Genomic DNA, 15,733 nt, shown 5'->3' with positions numbered 1-15,733 from the left:
TCACGTTTGACCAGCTGGTCAAACGTGAGGGTGGTGTCACTGCAGGCCAACTCCCGACGGACTTCCTCGCGCAGACTGCAGCGGTAATGGTTGATCAGGGCCCTGTCATTCCATCCCAGGGTCCTAAACTCCAAGGTGAACTCCTGGGCACTCCTCGTCTCCTGCCTCAGATGGAAGAGGCGCTCACCCGCCGCTCTATCCTCGGGCAGGTGGTCGAAGACTACCTGGAAACGGCGGGTAAACTCCTCAAACTGCTCCAACGCTGCATCTCCCTCTCTCCACATGGCGTTGGCCCACTCCAGGGCTTTCCCGGTGAGGCACGAGACGAGGGCGGACACCCTCTCACGGCCCGACGGAGCCGGGTGGACAGTGGCCAGGTATAGGTCCAGTTGTAGAAGGAACCCCTGGCAGTTCGCAGCCTTCCCATCGTATTCCTGGGGCAGGGAGAGACAAATCCCACTGGGACCAGGATGAAGAGGGGCGCTCAGGGGAGACCCCGGTTGTGCTGGTGGAGGCGGTGGAAGAACTCCCTGTCTCTCCCAGCGGTCCATTGTCTGGACAACGCGGTCAATGGCGGTGCCAAGATGTTGGGGCATTGCTGCGTGCTCCCAGACGCGCTCCTCCACCCCTATAACCGGGGTACCTGCTCCTGCTGACTCCATAGTATTGGTCCGTAATTCTGTAATGCGATGCTACTGGCAGCAGAGAAGCCAGGCGCAGGAGAGAGGAAACTTATTTACAACGGTTGTGTTTAATAACCATAAACCACCGTCAACAGAATAATACAATAAATGGGTCAAACAAAACCCAGTAACTACCAGCATACCGTGCACAAGCACTACAACAAACAATTACGGACAAGGACATGGGAGGGAACAGGCGGTTAAATACACAACATGTAATTGATGGAATTGGAACCAGGTGTGATGGAAGACAATACAAAACCAATGGAAAATGAAAAATGGATCGGCAATGGCTAGAAGGTCGGTGACGTCGACCGCCGAACGCCGCCCAAACAAGGAGAGGAACCAACTTCGGCGGAAGTCATGACAGATGGATTGTTTTGGCAAAGGAGAAATGCTCACTAACAGGTATGTAAACAAATTTGTGGACAAAATTTGAGAGACATTTTCTGGGATATTTTATTTCAGCTCATGAAACATGGGACCCAGTTTACATGTTGTGTTTATACTTTTGCTCAGTGTATAATTGAAAACAACAATAAAAACATTGAAATGGGGAATCTCCATTGAGATACAACAAAGCATGAGTTGCATGCATAATAACAAACACTCCATCTGGAGTGTCCCAAGTGTCACAAACAAAACCAGGATCTCCGTTATAAGAGCAGGTCCCTCAGGTCCCTCTGTCCAGGGCTGCTGATTCATTCTTCCTCAATAATTGTAATTTGATGATAAGAAGCTTAAATTCTCTTGTTATCCTCCCACAGAGGAGACTGGGTGAAGAGCAGTGCAGCTAGAAGGGATTACCATTTGGGCCTGCTCTCCTCATCCACTTAACATCAGCATCAGGTCAGCTGTTCCTAATTTGGTCAGCGAAACTCATTGTCTCATGCCTTGGGTGTTTGGATGCATAAAGAGGGAGGAATATTAACCCCCAGGAATGAAGGGTAAACAGGCCTGTTTGTGTTTAGGGGGGGGATGTGGCTCATCATTGTATCATGGTGCATGAGTATGAGGGAGAGACCTGTGGCAGAATGCGACAGGTAGCCTAGTGGTTAAGAGCATTGGGCCAGTAACCGAAAGGTATCTGGTTTGAATCCCTGAGCTGACTAGGTGAAAAATAGGTATATGTGCCCTTGAGCAAGGCACAGAAGAGCATCTGCTAAATAACCAAAATGTTTAAAATGGCACTGAATCCACAGTGCTGGCTCTCAATCCGCCATTGACTGAATCGGTCGACAACTGACTGTAAGTGAGATGATGAGGGTAAACATTGTAGATATAAAACATTACTACCTTGCAAAATGGTTTTATCCTGTAATGTAGACCTATTGTCTTTTATACGAGTGAATTGATATATGACCTTGTCTTATCTCTATGATGTCCTGACTTGAACCTGTTACAATTACACTCTCACAACAAAGGTGATACCCAGAGGCTATAACTGACCCAGAGGCTATAACTGCCCCAGAGGCTATAACTGCCTCAGTCTATAACTGCCCCAGAGGCTATAACTGCCCCAGAGTCTACAACTGCCCCAGAGGCTATAACTGCCTCAGTCTATAACTGCCCCAGAGGCTATAACTGCCTCAGTCTACAACTGCCCCAGAGTCTACAACTGCCCCAGAGTCTACAACTGCCCCAGAGGCTATAACTGCCTCAGAGGCTATAACTGCCCCAGAGGCTATAACTGCCTCAGTCTACAACTGCCCCAGAGGCTATAACTGCCCCCAGAGGCTATAACTGCCCCAGAGGCTATAACTGCCTCAGTCTAGAACTGCCCCAGAGTCTACAACTCTCTCAGAGGCTATAACTGCCCCAGAGGCTATAACTGCCCCAGAGGCTATAACTGCCTCAGTCTACAACTGCCCCAGAGGCTATAACTGCCTCAGTCTACAACTGCCCCAGAGTCTACAACTGCCCCAAAGGCTATAACTGCCCCAGAGGCTACAACTGCACCGGAGTCTACAACTGCCCCGGAGTCTACAACTGCCCCAGAGGCTATAACTGCCCCAGTTGTGTATCGTCTCAAAGCCTCTGACCACAAATGATGGCCATAACCAAACCCCTCTCCTCAGGTTGTAGATCTCAGACGAACTATCCCCTTTGTCCTCTGAGCTCTGGTCTTCCCTCTCAGCCACTCTCCTCTCCTTGGCTGTCCTAAACTCTGTGGGAAACCTCTCAGCGCATTTGTGTCATTGGACATTGTGTGTCCTGGGAGATAATGCCCCCACTTCGAGATCCCGCATCCCTTCCATACAATCCCCACCCTTCCAGCTGAAGAGGTGCTGTGTGAAGTATGGTGCCCAGCACTAACTAGCCTATAAGTGAAGGACTGGGGGTTAAAAGGTGGTTTTCAACCAGCCTCGCAGGACAGCAGCACAGCCTCTTAACTCCCTCCCCACTGCTGTAAATTTACCATTCCATCATTTCTATTCCCCTGCTAATCTGGTAACTGTCAGTGATGGTCTAATGGATCTTAATGACTGATTTGATGGTGATGATAACTCTATTAAAGTTACAGGAGAAAGGATATAAGAGAGGGGTCCCGATCTGGCTAATTGACCTCTCCTCAGGACATCAGTCATTGCAGCTGCTGATTGGGTTATTAGCTGTATGGTTGTAATCAAGCTAATTTACAGTCTGATTGATTTATGTTGATGTTAGTATTTTACCTGTTATAACTGTCCCTAAGTGCAAATAAAGATGGTTAACTTTATACCGGTGTAAATAAAGGGACAAACTTCATACCGGTGCAAAGCTGCTCTGCATTCCATACCGAGTAGCTGATTGATTGAAAAGACAAGTTTTAAATTAATTCTAGATTTGTGTTCAATCAACAAAATGCTAAACCTCAAATTCCATTTGTATTTTTGGGTTAGTGTCCAGCTTCGTCTTAATGGCTGAATAGACTTGTTGTGCACCAAAGCTATAGGCAGCTGGCCCCAGGCATAAGCGACAAAAGCGGTTGCTTAGGGCCCCAATTTTAGGAACTTCTATTGAGAGTAAGAATAGTAGTACACCAAGCGCAATTTCTAAATTCGGCTGTGCTTCAGCAGTAGTTGGTAGTTAGTCTAGCCAGCTATCTAAACTTGCAGTTATCATTGCCAAATACAAACCGGTTCGCAGGGCACATACCCTTACCTCTAGGGGGCCCTCAATGATTTTGTTAGTCATTCTCACTCAGATACCATACTGTATTAACATGGCATAAGTCATTGCAAAATGGGTACAATTAAAGGAAATTAGCTTTAAAACTACGCCCCATGAGAAAATGTGTAGAATTGCAGGAAATGAACTTTCAAACTTTCATTTTTCTCTCCTCTGTCAAGAGGGGGACCTCTAAAAAGTTTTAACGCTAGTTGGGTGGCTCCCCAACCAAATCTCGCTTAAGGCCCCTAAAAGGCTAGGGCCGGCCCTGGTTATAGGACCAGTGATATTTGAGTGAACACCACAGTACTTATATTGTGCTCATTTGGTGATCATTAGATATGTGTATTGGGACAAATATTTCCCAACAATTCATGTTTACCTCTTAGTTTTGGTCAAGTGAGGATTACTCTGTTTCATGCCATCCCTGCCAACTTTGGACGCTGCTACTTTGTCATTTGAATTGTGATGTCAGCTCAGACCAAGGACACAATTGACCCGATGACCCCTGACCCTTATAAACCCTGGGGTTAGAGTGCTTTATTCAAGGTGTTGCCATCTGTGGGCCCCACTCATCCCTTTCCCCTTCTCCCCCCTCCTTCCTCATCTCTCTCTTTTCTCTCCCTGGTACTATCATCTTCTCCTGTGTCCAGGGGCAGAGGGGTGTGAAGACAAGTCTCTGTGGACGACTTGTTTGTCTCGATCAACTTTTAAACCCCAGAATAAAAGAGTGAGAGAAGCTCTTAAATTGATCTCCATGGGGGAGATTTGTATGCACCTGCACCCATGCTTATGTTTGTTGGATTTGTGTTCCAGAATTTTGTTTTCTCTGATTTCCCTATAACATGTTTGATCTTTTGCAGGGTCTTTCTTATTTAAATTATTTATAATAAAGGATAATACAAGAGTTATTCAAATATATTTCCAAATGGATTACTGCTTAGATTAAAAAAAAAAAAAATCATATCCACATGTTAACTGCATTGATTACTTTAAAATGGAGAGAAACAAGGTTACCACATTAATTATATTGTCTTCCACAGGAGGATTGATAGTTTTAGAGATGTTCAATTAGCCATACACTGATTGTCAGTTAAATTCATTCAGACTAATCAACTACACAAAACAACAAAGTTCATTGCTGGCGTGGTTGAAAGCAGCATGTGAATTTGTTGTTGCATGTCAATAGAGTTACCATCTACTACATCTAAACATGTGTGTTGATGTTTGAGAATCTACAGATAATCTACAAGTGACAGTGGTGCCGAAAGTGTGAGTAAACTTAAGGAACATGGCCAGTGAAGTCAATGGAGGAATAGAGTCATCTGCTGGCAAGAGCATACATTGCAGTAGATATATCTATTAGTATATGATTGTGTGGATGGTACTATGTTCATTACATAGTCTCTAGAACTCTAGGGATGAACTTTGAACCTCACAAGAGATAGTTCATCCACCTCTCTTATCTCTCAGCTATGAGTGGGAAACACTGTCAGCCTGGTTATCAGTTTTTAGTTTAAAAGTCTGTACAATATTGACATTGGCAGTAGGAGAGATTTGTTTAAGCCCATACCAATACTGCTTGTGTCCGCAAGACATCATATTATAAATTATTCAAAGCCAATACCTTCAAAATTAAATGAAATTCAGGTGGAATTCACTCTCATCTCATATACAGTATGTTGGCATATAAAATATTGTGTGTTTGATAAAACTCTATGATGTACATAGATGGATAAAGAAAATCCAATCTGCATAGAGAAGTTATTGCAAAGCTTCAGCCAATGCACTGACAAACACCATTCACACAGTGAGAGTTATAGTCCCATTGCTACACTGTGAAGATTCTGCCCAGTCCTTTTTCATGATGTACTCAGACGTGGTGCCGTCCCCTTCTTTGAAATGCACCATAAGTCTCAGTGGGGAACATTTAGTCACTTTGCACTTGATAGTAATGTTATCGTTGATGAACTGGACAGTACACTTGCTAGGGTGTGGCCTCTCTTCCAAGCCTTGGAAGGGGGTGGCTTTAGCTCTAGAAGAGAAATTACCTGGACACACCAGCTGGTCCCTCTCTAAGGAGACCAGACCCTGTCCTCTCAAAGGCTCAGGGCCTTTACAATACACATTACTCAGGTCCTCCACCATGTGACCGTGCTCCGCCACATAGTCATACAGATATAGCATGTGGCAGTCGCAGCTCCAGGGGTTCCTGCGCAGTCTCATCACATTCTCGTGTAAGAACGGGTCAAAGAAGCCCCGAGGAAGGGTCTGGAGGTTGTTCTCTGAGAGGTACAGCTGCTCCAAGAAGGCCTGGTCCTCAAACAGCATGGCCTCCAGAGAGCTCAGGTTGTTATTCTGCAGGTGGACGATTTCAATCTTGGTGAGATCTTGGAAGATAGTTCCCGGCAGCGATGTGAGCTGGTTCTCCGAGAGGTCCAGGTTTTGCAGGCTCGTCAGGTTCCGAAAGACGTCCTCTGGAAGGTTAGTGAGCTGGTTCATTGACAGAAACAGGTGTGTGAGACTGGTTAGACGGCCGAACGAGTCAGGCGAAAGCTGAACCAGCCTGTTGCCTTTGAGATCCAGCTCTTTCAAGCCAACGGGAAAGGTTCCAGAGCTCACATTTGTGATCAAGTTGCTGCGAAGGTTCAGATCCTCTAGTTTCTGTAAATGTGAAAAGACACCCTGAGGGAGGTAAGATATCTGGTTTCCCTGCAGGCAAAGCTCTTTCACGTGGGAGATGTTGTGGAAAGTGTCTGGCAAGAGGACGTTGATCATATTGTAGCCCAGTTTGAGGGACTCTAGCTGGGACAAGCCGCTGAGGAGCTCCTTGTCCACCCCTGTGAGCATGTTCAGGGACAAGTCAAGAGTGTGAATACTCAGGTTCTGGAAGAGCTGCCTGGGCAGGTGGGAGATGATGTTGCCCTTCAGCTGAAGAGTCCTCAGCTTCTGAAGCGAACTGAAGAGGCCGTCATTCAGTGACTTGAACCTGTTGAAGTTGAGCAAAAGTTTGGTGAGGTTTCTCTGCTTGCTGAAAGTACCTGGGTTCAAACAATCCAGTAAAGAGTTGCCGCTGATCTCCAGCTCCTCGAGCCCGGTCAAGCGATCAAAGGCCATGGTGGAGACATCCCGCAGCAAATTGTTGAAGAAGACCAGCTTGGTGAGATGGCGGCTGTACTGCATCGTGATCGAGCCCAGGTGCGTCATTCCCGTCGTCATAATGACCAACTCCTTCACCTCTGTGGAGATGTTCGTGGGCATGCTTCTCATGCTCTCCTCAGAACACATCACCTTAGTCGGCGTGAAACACTGGCATCTAGGAGGACAATTTATGTCGGAAGTGTTCCCTTGGTAAGAGAGGTGGAGCATCAGCCATAACATGGAACCAAAGTCTTTCCACATTATTCACTGTAGAAATAGAATGAAGAGATTTGAATGAAATGTATATTCTAGTATTTCAGATACCTCTGTTCTTTGAGTGAGCACATTGAGTACAGTGGGCAAAATGGAACACTTTCTCCAAATGTATTGGGTGAGGGGAATTACAATTCAGCTAGATGCTGACTGTGATGTTGACATCAACCCTCTAGAAAAGCCTCCCTGATATTTAGCATTTCACAGAAAGTCATGCTATTAGCTAACAATTTTTAAGACATAGCAGGGCCATTGCTGACTGTTTGATATTCTGTTTCTTAATCTCATAATCAAGAAAACCAATCATAACTTACCTGTGTTTTGTATCTGTGTTTAGAATTCCCACAAAGCAAAGGAAATAAATTCCCTTGTGGATTTGAGGGCTGAGTCCAACTGAGTCCAACACTGTGCAAATCCACCCACAACATACCTACATTAGGCAAGACAAACCCTTTGGCTGTTGGACAGATTCTGTCATTCAATCATTAGCTCACAGGGGACGAGGACGGGGCAGTTTCCGAAATCAAATGGGGCTGCTGAGATTCAAGGTGGTTGGTATGATATACAGTAGATATAGGGGGCCCATTTTGGAGACACTCTACACTGGTCATTGGGCGCTGCACTGTGACTGCCCTCTGAATCAGCCTAATCAGCCTTGTGTGTGTGTGTGTGTGTGTGTGTGTGTGTGTGTGTGTGTGTGTGTGTGTGTGTGTGTGTGTGTGTGTGTGTGTGTGTGTGTCAGACATGTTGGGTTCAGGAAGCAGAAGAGAAATGTCCATCTCAAAGTATTATTTTATACCAGGCCATGTGCAAACACTTTTACCAGAGACCAAGTGACTCGTAGTACATTGCTCATTACATTCAATTACAAACAGTAGCAGAGAAGAAGAAAAAAAACAAGACGTTCTGGCTTGGATGATAATTTAAGTGTGAGACTTTACTAAACCGTTACTGGACAACTGCCGTCTGTCATGGCCTGACCCTTGGAAGAGGTCATTTTCCATAGTAGAGTGGTCAGGGCGTGACAGGTGGTTGTTTTGGGTGGTTTTGGGTCTTCTGTTTATATGTGGGCTTTTTCTAGATTTCTATATCTATGTTTTGTTTTCTATGTTTTGGCCGGGTATGGTTTACAATCAGAGGCAGGTGTCTATCGTTGTCTCTGATTGGAAGCCATACTTAGGAAGCCTGTTTTTCCTTTGGGTTTTGTGGGTAGTTGTTTTCCGTTTTGTCAGTGTACCTTACGGAACTGTTGTCAGTCGTTTTATTGTTTTGGTTCGAGTGTCTTCATTAAAAGTTTAAATATGAGCACTATACACGCTGCGCCTTGATCTACTCATTTCAACGCTTGTGACACCGTCATGGTTCCCAGCTGAATCTCTTTTGAGTGCAATTTGCCTTGGAACAGTATAAGAAAAATGTGACTTCTTACTTAAAACTGGAATTTATATTCTACCTGAAATTGTATTTCTTGTTGAGTCATTAGACTACAGCAGGAAAATAATCCTGCAACAACTGGAAATTTGAATTATTATGTGGATTATAATTAATGGACATTTTTTGTAAGGGTTGCTACATTTCTCATTAGGGAACATCAAGTCTGACATTTTAAAGTGGAAATGACAAATTTTAGAAGCCTTTTTAATTATTGAAAATTCTCAGCAACAGTGTGATCAAATTAAGATCATAGTCTTTAATTTCTCTCACTAACTTTATTATGTAAGATATCCTTTTTTTCTACACAAAATGATGTTTTCCAATTATATTTTCTAGATGTAATGTAAATGGAGAAATTCTCAACTGACATGAAGTCATATTTTAAAGCTAAATCTGTCGAATTTGGAATAATAAAAAACTGATCTGTGTCAAAGTCGCTGTCTTCGTTGTAGTTGTAGAGTTCTGAAGGCATATTCAAATGATTCCTTTCCTTATTGTGACATCATTAGAATAACATCAGTGTTCTATTAATTATATGAATACGATTCTGTGGTGATGCCCTCTGTCATCATGTATGGAATTATAGGGTTCTGATGGAATTTGTTCGATTAGGTCTTTATGAAAGCAGGTTTGTGTGTCTTTTGTTTTTATGTTGTGTTTTCTCATTCATTACCTTCATTTATGATCAAATACCTGATAGACTTAGCATACCATTGGAAACGTGCTTTTTCTATCAAGTCATTGGTAGCCTACGACTACATTTTCTTGATCAACTAAATAAAACCTTTTGATCATTAAATAAAATAAATAAAAACCTGTAAAAGAAACTGGTGTCACACTTCACTGCGCCCTTTTAAAATAGGACAAAAAACTTCCACTAAGCGGCAATACAACCCTTTTCCAAAATGAATGGAACTCCAGGACATTCCTTCAGGTGGCCCCAAAGGATGCACTGTGTGTAGACTAAATCAGGGAGGTACTGCAGTGGGGTCCGACAATATATATGTATGTGTTTTTATGAATATCGCGAGCAACAACCGAATAAACACATTTTGAATAACAGTAGAAAAGAGGAGAACGAAGTATCTTCGTTCTAATAATGTCAACTTTATTTGTCAATCCTAATATTGAGCAAATTACACTCATTGAAGCCAATTACACTCACTGGAGTATCTGACATAGGCTTTGAAAAAGCAGCTGTCAATAGGCTACCAGTAAGGCTGAATGCTGGTAAGCTTTCTTAACATCAACATACATGTTTTGCCATGGCATACCTTCGTTTAACCAGCAAAACAGCTGCTCTTATCGAAAATGTGTTTGGAATTACCTTTCTAGCTAGCAGGCTATATTAGAGTTTACACTTCCTCCAATGATAATGTGGGTAGGTCAAAATAATGAAAAAACGATCTCCCAAATCTATTCATTTTAAATGTTGATTAGCCTGCTTATCCTTGCTATTACCATTAAGCTGGTGATAAGACAAGATATGTGATAAAAACGTATGGTGGGGTCTCCCTGGGTCGCCGGTTTGCCTGGGAGGGGGTCCCTGGGCAAGAAAAGGTTGAAGACCTCCGGACTAAATTACAAAATGTAAACTACACCTTTACCAGTGCGCCAAATAAGCGCAGGTTGACGTTAATTGGGATGAGTCCTGTCCTGGAGACAGAACTGAGTGATTTCTGCTAGATGGGCCAGCTGAAAAGTCAAAATTGGCTATATTGTACAAATTCTTGAAAACCAAAAAACGCTTTTTGGTCTTGATTTAAGGGTTAGGCATTAGGGTTAGCGGTGTGGTTAAGGTTAGGGTTAAAGTTAAAGTTAGGGTAAGGTTTAAAATCAGATGTTATGACTTTGTGGCTGTGCCATCTAGTGACCACTCTGCGGAGCTGCCTCCAGAATAAGATTACATACAAAAAACGCTAAACTGCCAACCAAGCGCAGACTGATATATCGAAGATGTTCTATTATATTGACAAGAAAGTAAAGTGACCGCTCCAACAATGGAAAATACATATCCTCAAAGATGGAGGCAGCGGGAGGAGGCGAGATCACGTGGGACCATTCTAGCCAATGAGAGGGTAGATACGCGTGTGACTATGCAGAACTCCGATATAGAATAACTGTTTTCAAAGTTGCCGAAATGCCACGTGCGTCCACTTATATCAGTGCATTCGTAATAACCTAACCATTACGAAACTTATATTCGATCAAATAAGGCTCTGTAGCAAATTAGCAATTCCATTTTTTATTGAACAAATCCGACAATCTCTCATTGGCCATAAAAAAAATCCTCACTTCGTGGTCTTATTTTCCTGGAGAGATTTTGGGCGGAGTAAACCCTCTCGCTTCATCTCTTCCTCTCTGGCTATACCTGAAGTTTCGTGGACCCTTCTGGAATTTGGGATTTTCTGTGGATTTTCTGTGAATACTGAGTGGACCCAATTGATCTCTCCTATATTATTGAGGATTTATCTTTAATTTATTAACCATTTATTTAGTGAAATGGCAAACGCGGGGATACAGCTCCTTGGATTCGTCTTGGCTTTTCTTGGCTTCATCGGGTTGATAGCATCCACGATCATGGCCGAGTGGAAACTGTCATCCTATGCTGGGGACAACATCATAACGGCGCAAGCCATGTACGAGGGGCTTTGGAAGTCCTGTGTGTCACAGAGCACTGGTCAAATCCAGTGTAAAGTGTACGATTCACTGCTCCAACTAACGGGTAATTTATTACTTGCATTTATGTTTCATGCTTTACAGTACTATAAAAACAATTATAAACGACTTATCAAGCCTTTTTCATGGTTCAAAACTTAGCACCAGAAGGCCTATAAATGAATCCACATCTGTAAAGTGTTCATAAAATACTTGATACTACTCCACTGTTGGAGCTAGGAACACGAGCATTTCACTACACCCGCAATAACATCTGCTAAATATGTGTATGTGACCATTAAAGTAAATGAATCTGATCTTTGAAAAGATGCATTACCCTACAATAAACCGAGGTTTAAGAACGTATCCCCCCATGCTACAGAAGATCTCATGCATGTACAGACAAGTCTTGAGAATGCCAAGGATAACCATCATGCCTGCTCCCCATGGTAACAGAGGAAAACACCTGAGCTCTATCTACACCAGGTTTAAAACACAACCCCATTGTGCGCCAGTGTCTGATAAAATGGAAATCTGAAGTCCATATTAATTCAAAATCCAATTTCTTAACAAATGTTTGAAGAATGTTTTAATAAAGAAAGCAATAATGCCCGAGTGGGTGTGGTACAGTATATTGCAATATACCATGGCTAAGGGCTGTTCTTACGCACAACGCAACACTGAACGCCTGGATACATCCCTTAGCCGTGGTATATTGGCAATATACCACAAAACCCAGAGGTGCCTTATTGCTATTAGAAACTGGTTACCAACTTAATTAAATCAGTAAAAATACATGTTTTGTCATACCCGTGGTATACAGTCTGATATACCATGGCTTTCAGCCTATCAGCATTCACCACTAGAACCACCCAGTTTATAATTAACATTCAGCATTTTCCTTGTCAATTGAAACTGCATTTTTTTTTTTACATTCAAGGTGATGAGACGCTATAATACATTTGCATTCTTGCCCAATTATCCATTTTCTATTATAATTTTATTAGCTCTGAATACATTGAGAATATAATATTCTTTAGGCAATCTGATGTTATTCAGTAGCTAGGCTATGAGACGCTATAATACATTTGCATTCTTGCCCAATTATCCATTTTCTATTATAATTTTATTAGCTCTGAATACATTGAGAATATAATATTCTTTAGGCAATCTGATGTTATTCAGTAGCTAGGCTATATGTAGGCCCTATGACGTATGTAATAACATGTAATGGCATAGTAATGACATAATCATTAAATATCAAATATGAAATTCTATTATTGATTGATCGTGTCTTCTGTCCTTTCTCTTGCCCCCAGGGATGGTGCAGGGCACACGAGGTCTCATGGTGGGTGCCATCCTGCTGGCTGGCATTGCCATCCTGGTGGCCATGGTGGGCATGAAGTGTACCACCTGTCTGGCTGAGGACCAGGAGCAGAAGGGCAAAGTTGCCCTGACTGGAGGAATCGTCATCATTATCGCAGGTAGGGTTTATAGTCCACACAGTGCCATGCAATAGATCTTTATTCATCTATTTGCATGAATATTGTTCTTCTTTTTTTGTTTGTTGCTGAAACAGTTCCCGACTTGACACACCAAAGAAAGTGTTATACAAAGGTGTTGACTAAAGAAAAAACACACTGGAAGTCATGCTAACTTGTAGTTAGTACCTCACCCACATGTTTAAAAATAGTAGGGGGTACTTACTTTTAAACTTGATGCCATTTTTCATCTGCCTACCCTGTCATCTCATACTGCATTACAAGCCCACATTTGTTTTCAACCAGATTCTTTCTACATAAATATCTATTGATGATTTTTCCTATGATGTTGTCCTCCTGTCACTTAGGTCTATGTGCTCTGGTGGGGACTTCCTGGTACGGGAACAGAATAGCAAAGGAATTCTACGACCCCTTCACTCCTACAAATTCCAGGTGTGCTGTCATCATCATTTTGACAGGGGACTAGGAAGGCTTTGTTTGTCTTCAGGGAGAATCATAACCTAGCTGGGTTTTGCGTAAATTATGCAATATATTACGATTGTGTGAATATTGTAGATACGCAATATTTCAAGGTTGCAGTTGTGCCTCTATACATAACTTACCATAATCAATATTTAGTTGTTGATTGATATTGTTATTGAAATGTCTATCTGCAGGTATGAGTTTGGCAAGGCCCTGTTCGTAGGTTGGGGTTCTGCCTGCCTCACCATCATAGGTGGAGCCTTCCTCTGTTGCAACTGCTCCAGTAAAGGCTCCGGAAAGTCCTCCCGCTACCCCCCGAACCACTCTGCTGCCCCGCCAGGCAGAGACTACGTCTAGAGCCTGGGGATATCCAGGAGACCAGGGTCGTGTTCATTAGGGTAGACGTTTCAAACTGTTGTGCAACGGAAAAATCGAAAACAAGCCTTTACTTTCTGGTCGGGTAGTGCCTTCCCGTTTCACTCCATTTAAGTCTGTTTTCCTCTGTTTTGCTCTGAACATGACTCACCTCCATCCATCCACTCTCTATTCAGGGTACAGCACTACCTAGGGTCAAAGCTGGAGTTATTTTTGTTGATTTGATGGTTGGTTTGGTTTGATTCATGATTTCTGGCATTTTCATTTCTGCTTGTTTTACTGTGAGACACTCTACTAGCAAGCAATATATCCATGATGCATACAGTACTCTATTACTATTTTCACACTATCGATTCAACCCAAACTGCACTGTGCTGGCTCTGATATTTTCTTTTCACACCGTTCATGATTCCAGCAACTATGGCGGATGCGTAACGAGGACAGCACTGTTCAGCTCGGCCCCGCTTAGCTCGGCTCAGTAGTGTGAAAATAGTATTTGTGTGTAGTTTGAGATGTACAGTGCATTCGGAAAGTATTTAGACCCCTTGACTTTTTCCACGTTTTTTTACATTACAGCCTTATTCTAAAATGTATTAAATTGGTCCCCCCTCATCAATCTACACACAATACCCCATAATGACAAAGCAAAAACAGTTTATTTTTTATTTGAGCAAATGTATCAAAAAAATTGAAATATCACATTTACATAAGTATTCAGACCCTTTACTCAGTACTTTGTTGAAGCACCTTTGGCAGCGATTACAGCCTTGAGTCTTCTTGGGTATGACACTACAAGCTTGCCACACCTGTATTTGGGGAGTTTGTCCCATTCTTCTCTGCAGATCCTCTCAAGCTCTTTGTGTTAAACGCTCTACAACAAAGCTTTCTTAGTGTCCAACAAGCTTTCTCTGCCCTTAACCTTGTTCTGAACACCTCCAAAATAAAGGTCATGTGGTTTGGTAAGAAGAATGCCCCTCTCCCCACCGGAGTGATTACTACCTCTGAGGGTTTAGAGCTTGAGGTAGTCACCTCATACAAGTACTTGGGAGTATGGCTAGAAGGTACACTGTCATTCTCTCAGCACATATCAAAGCTGCAGGCTAAAGTTAAATCTAGACTTTCCTCTATTGTAATCGCTCCTCTTTCACCACAGCTGCCAAACTAACTGATTCAGATGACCATCCTACCCATGCTAGATTACGGAGACATAATTTATAGATCGGCAGGTAAGGGTGCTCTCGAGCGGCTAGATGTTTTTTACCATTCGGCCACCAGATTTGCCACCAATGCTCCTTATAGGACACATCACTGCACTCTATACTCCTCTGTAAACTGGTCATCTCTGTATACCCATCGCAAGACCCAGTGGTTGATGCTTATTTACAAAACCCTCTTAGGCCTCACTCCCCCTATCTGAGATATCTACTGCAGCCCTCATCTTCCACATTCTGATAGTCACATTCTGTTAAAGTTCCCCAAAGCACACACATCCCTGGGTCGTTCGTCTTTTCAGTTCGCTTCAGCAAGCGACTGGAACGAGCTGCAACAAACACTCAAACTGGACAGTTTTATTTCCATCTCTTCATTCCAAGACTCAATCATGGACACTCTTACTGACAGTTCTGGCTGCTTCGTGTGACAGTTGTGGCTGCTTTGTGCTGTTGTCTGTGCCCAATAATGTTTGTACCATGTTGTGCTGCTGCCATGTTGTGTTGCTACCATGCTGTGTTTTCATGTGTTGCTGCCATGCTATGTTGTTGTCGTAGTCTCGCTTTATGTAGTGTTGTGGTGTCTGCTGTCGTGATGTGTGTTTTGACCTATATTTAAAAAAATTATAATAATTCAATCCCAGCCCCCGTCCACGCTGGAGGCCTTTTGCCTTCTGGTAGGCCATCATTGTAAATAAGAATATGTTCTTAACGGACTTGCCTAGTTAAATAAAGGTTAAATAAAAAGTTCTGTCAGGTTGGATGGGGAGTGTTGCTGCACAGCTATTATCAGGTCTCTCCAGAGATGTTCAATCAAGTTCATGTCCGGGCTCTGGCTGGGCCACTC

At 42.9% G+C, this 15,733-nt stretch overlaps 2 protein-coding genes across 2 annotated transcripts; one reads left to right on the top strand and one right to left on the bottom strand.

The window, feature by feature from the left end:
- Positions 1-4,735: 4,735 nt before the first annotated feature.
- zgc:153913 (carboxypeptidase N subunit 2) lies at positions 4,736-7,689 on the bottom strand. The gene is made up of 2 exons (XM_014189863.2): positions 7,562-7,689; positions 4,736-7,241 (listed from the first exon to the last, which is right to left on the bottom strand). Exon 2 carries the CDS (start codon positions 7,233-7,235, stop codon positions 5,637-5,639), a length of 1,599 nt encoding a protein of 532 aa, XP_014045338.1. The 5' UTR covers positions 7,236-7,241; positions 7,562-7,689; the 3' UTR covers positions 4,736-5,636.
- Positions 7,690-10,793: 3,104 nt separating this feature from the next.
- On the top strand, positions 10,794-14,326 carry cldn1 (claudin 1). Its single transcript, XM_014189862.2, has 4 exons — positions 10,794-11,406; positions 12,659-12,823; positions 13,189-13,273; positions 13,498-14,326. Exons 1-4 carry the CDS (start codon positions 11,184-11,186, stop codon positions 13,658-13,660), a joined length of 636 nt encoding a protein of 211 aa, XP_014045337.1. The 5' UTR covers positions 10,794-11,183; the 3' UTR covers positions 13,661-14,326.
- Positions 14,327-15,733: the final 1,407 nt, after the last annotated feature.

This window comes from Salmo salar, chromosome ssa03, assembly GCF_905237065.1.
Source record: "Salmo salar chromosome ssa03, Ssal_v3.1, whole genome shotgun sequence".
NCBI classification, from domain to species: domain Eukaryota; kingdom Metazoa; phylum Chordata; class Actinopteri; order Salmoniformes; family Salmonidae; genus Salmo; species Salmo salar.
Note: the sequence above shows the minus strand (reverse complement) of the source record. Positions and strands in the feature narration are given on the sequence as shown.

Bases quoted from the DNA above. Each gene is read 5' to 3' on its own strand.
- zgc:153913 (XM_014189863.2), bottom strand. From the start codon at position 7,235: ATGTGGAAAGACTTTGGTTCCATGTTATGGCTGATGCTCCACCTCTCT.
- cldn1 (XM_014189862.2), top strand. From the start codon at position 11,184: ATGGCAAACGCGGGGATACAGCTCCTTGGATTCGTCTTGGCTTTTCTT. The intron at 12,824-13,188 runs GTAGGGTTTATA...CCTGTCACTTAG, and splicing joins AATCGTCATCATTATCGCAG to GTCTATGTGCTCTGGTGGGG. The intron at 13,274-13,497 runs GTGTGCTGTCAT...GTCTATCTGCAG, and splicing joins TTCACTCCTACAAATTCCAG to GTATGAGTTTGGCAAGGCCC.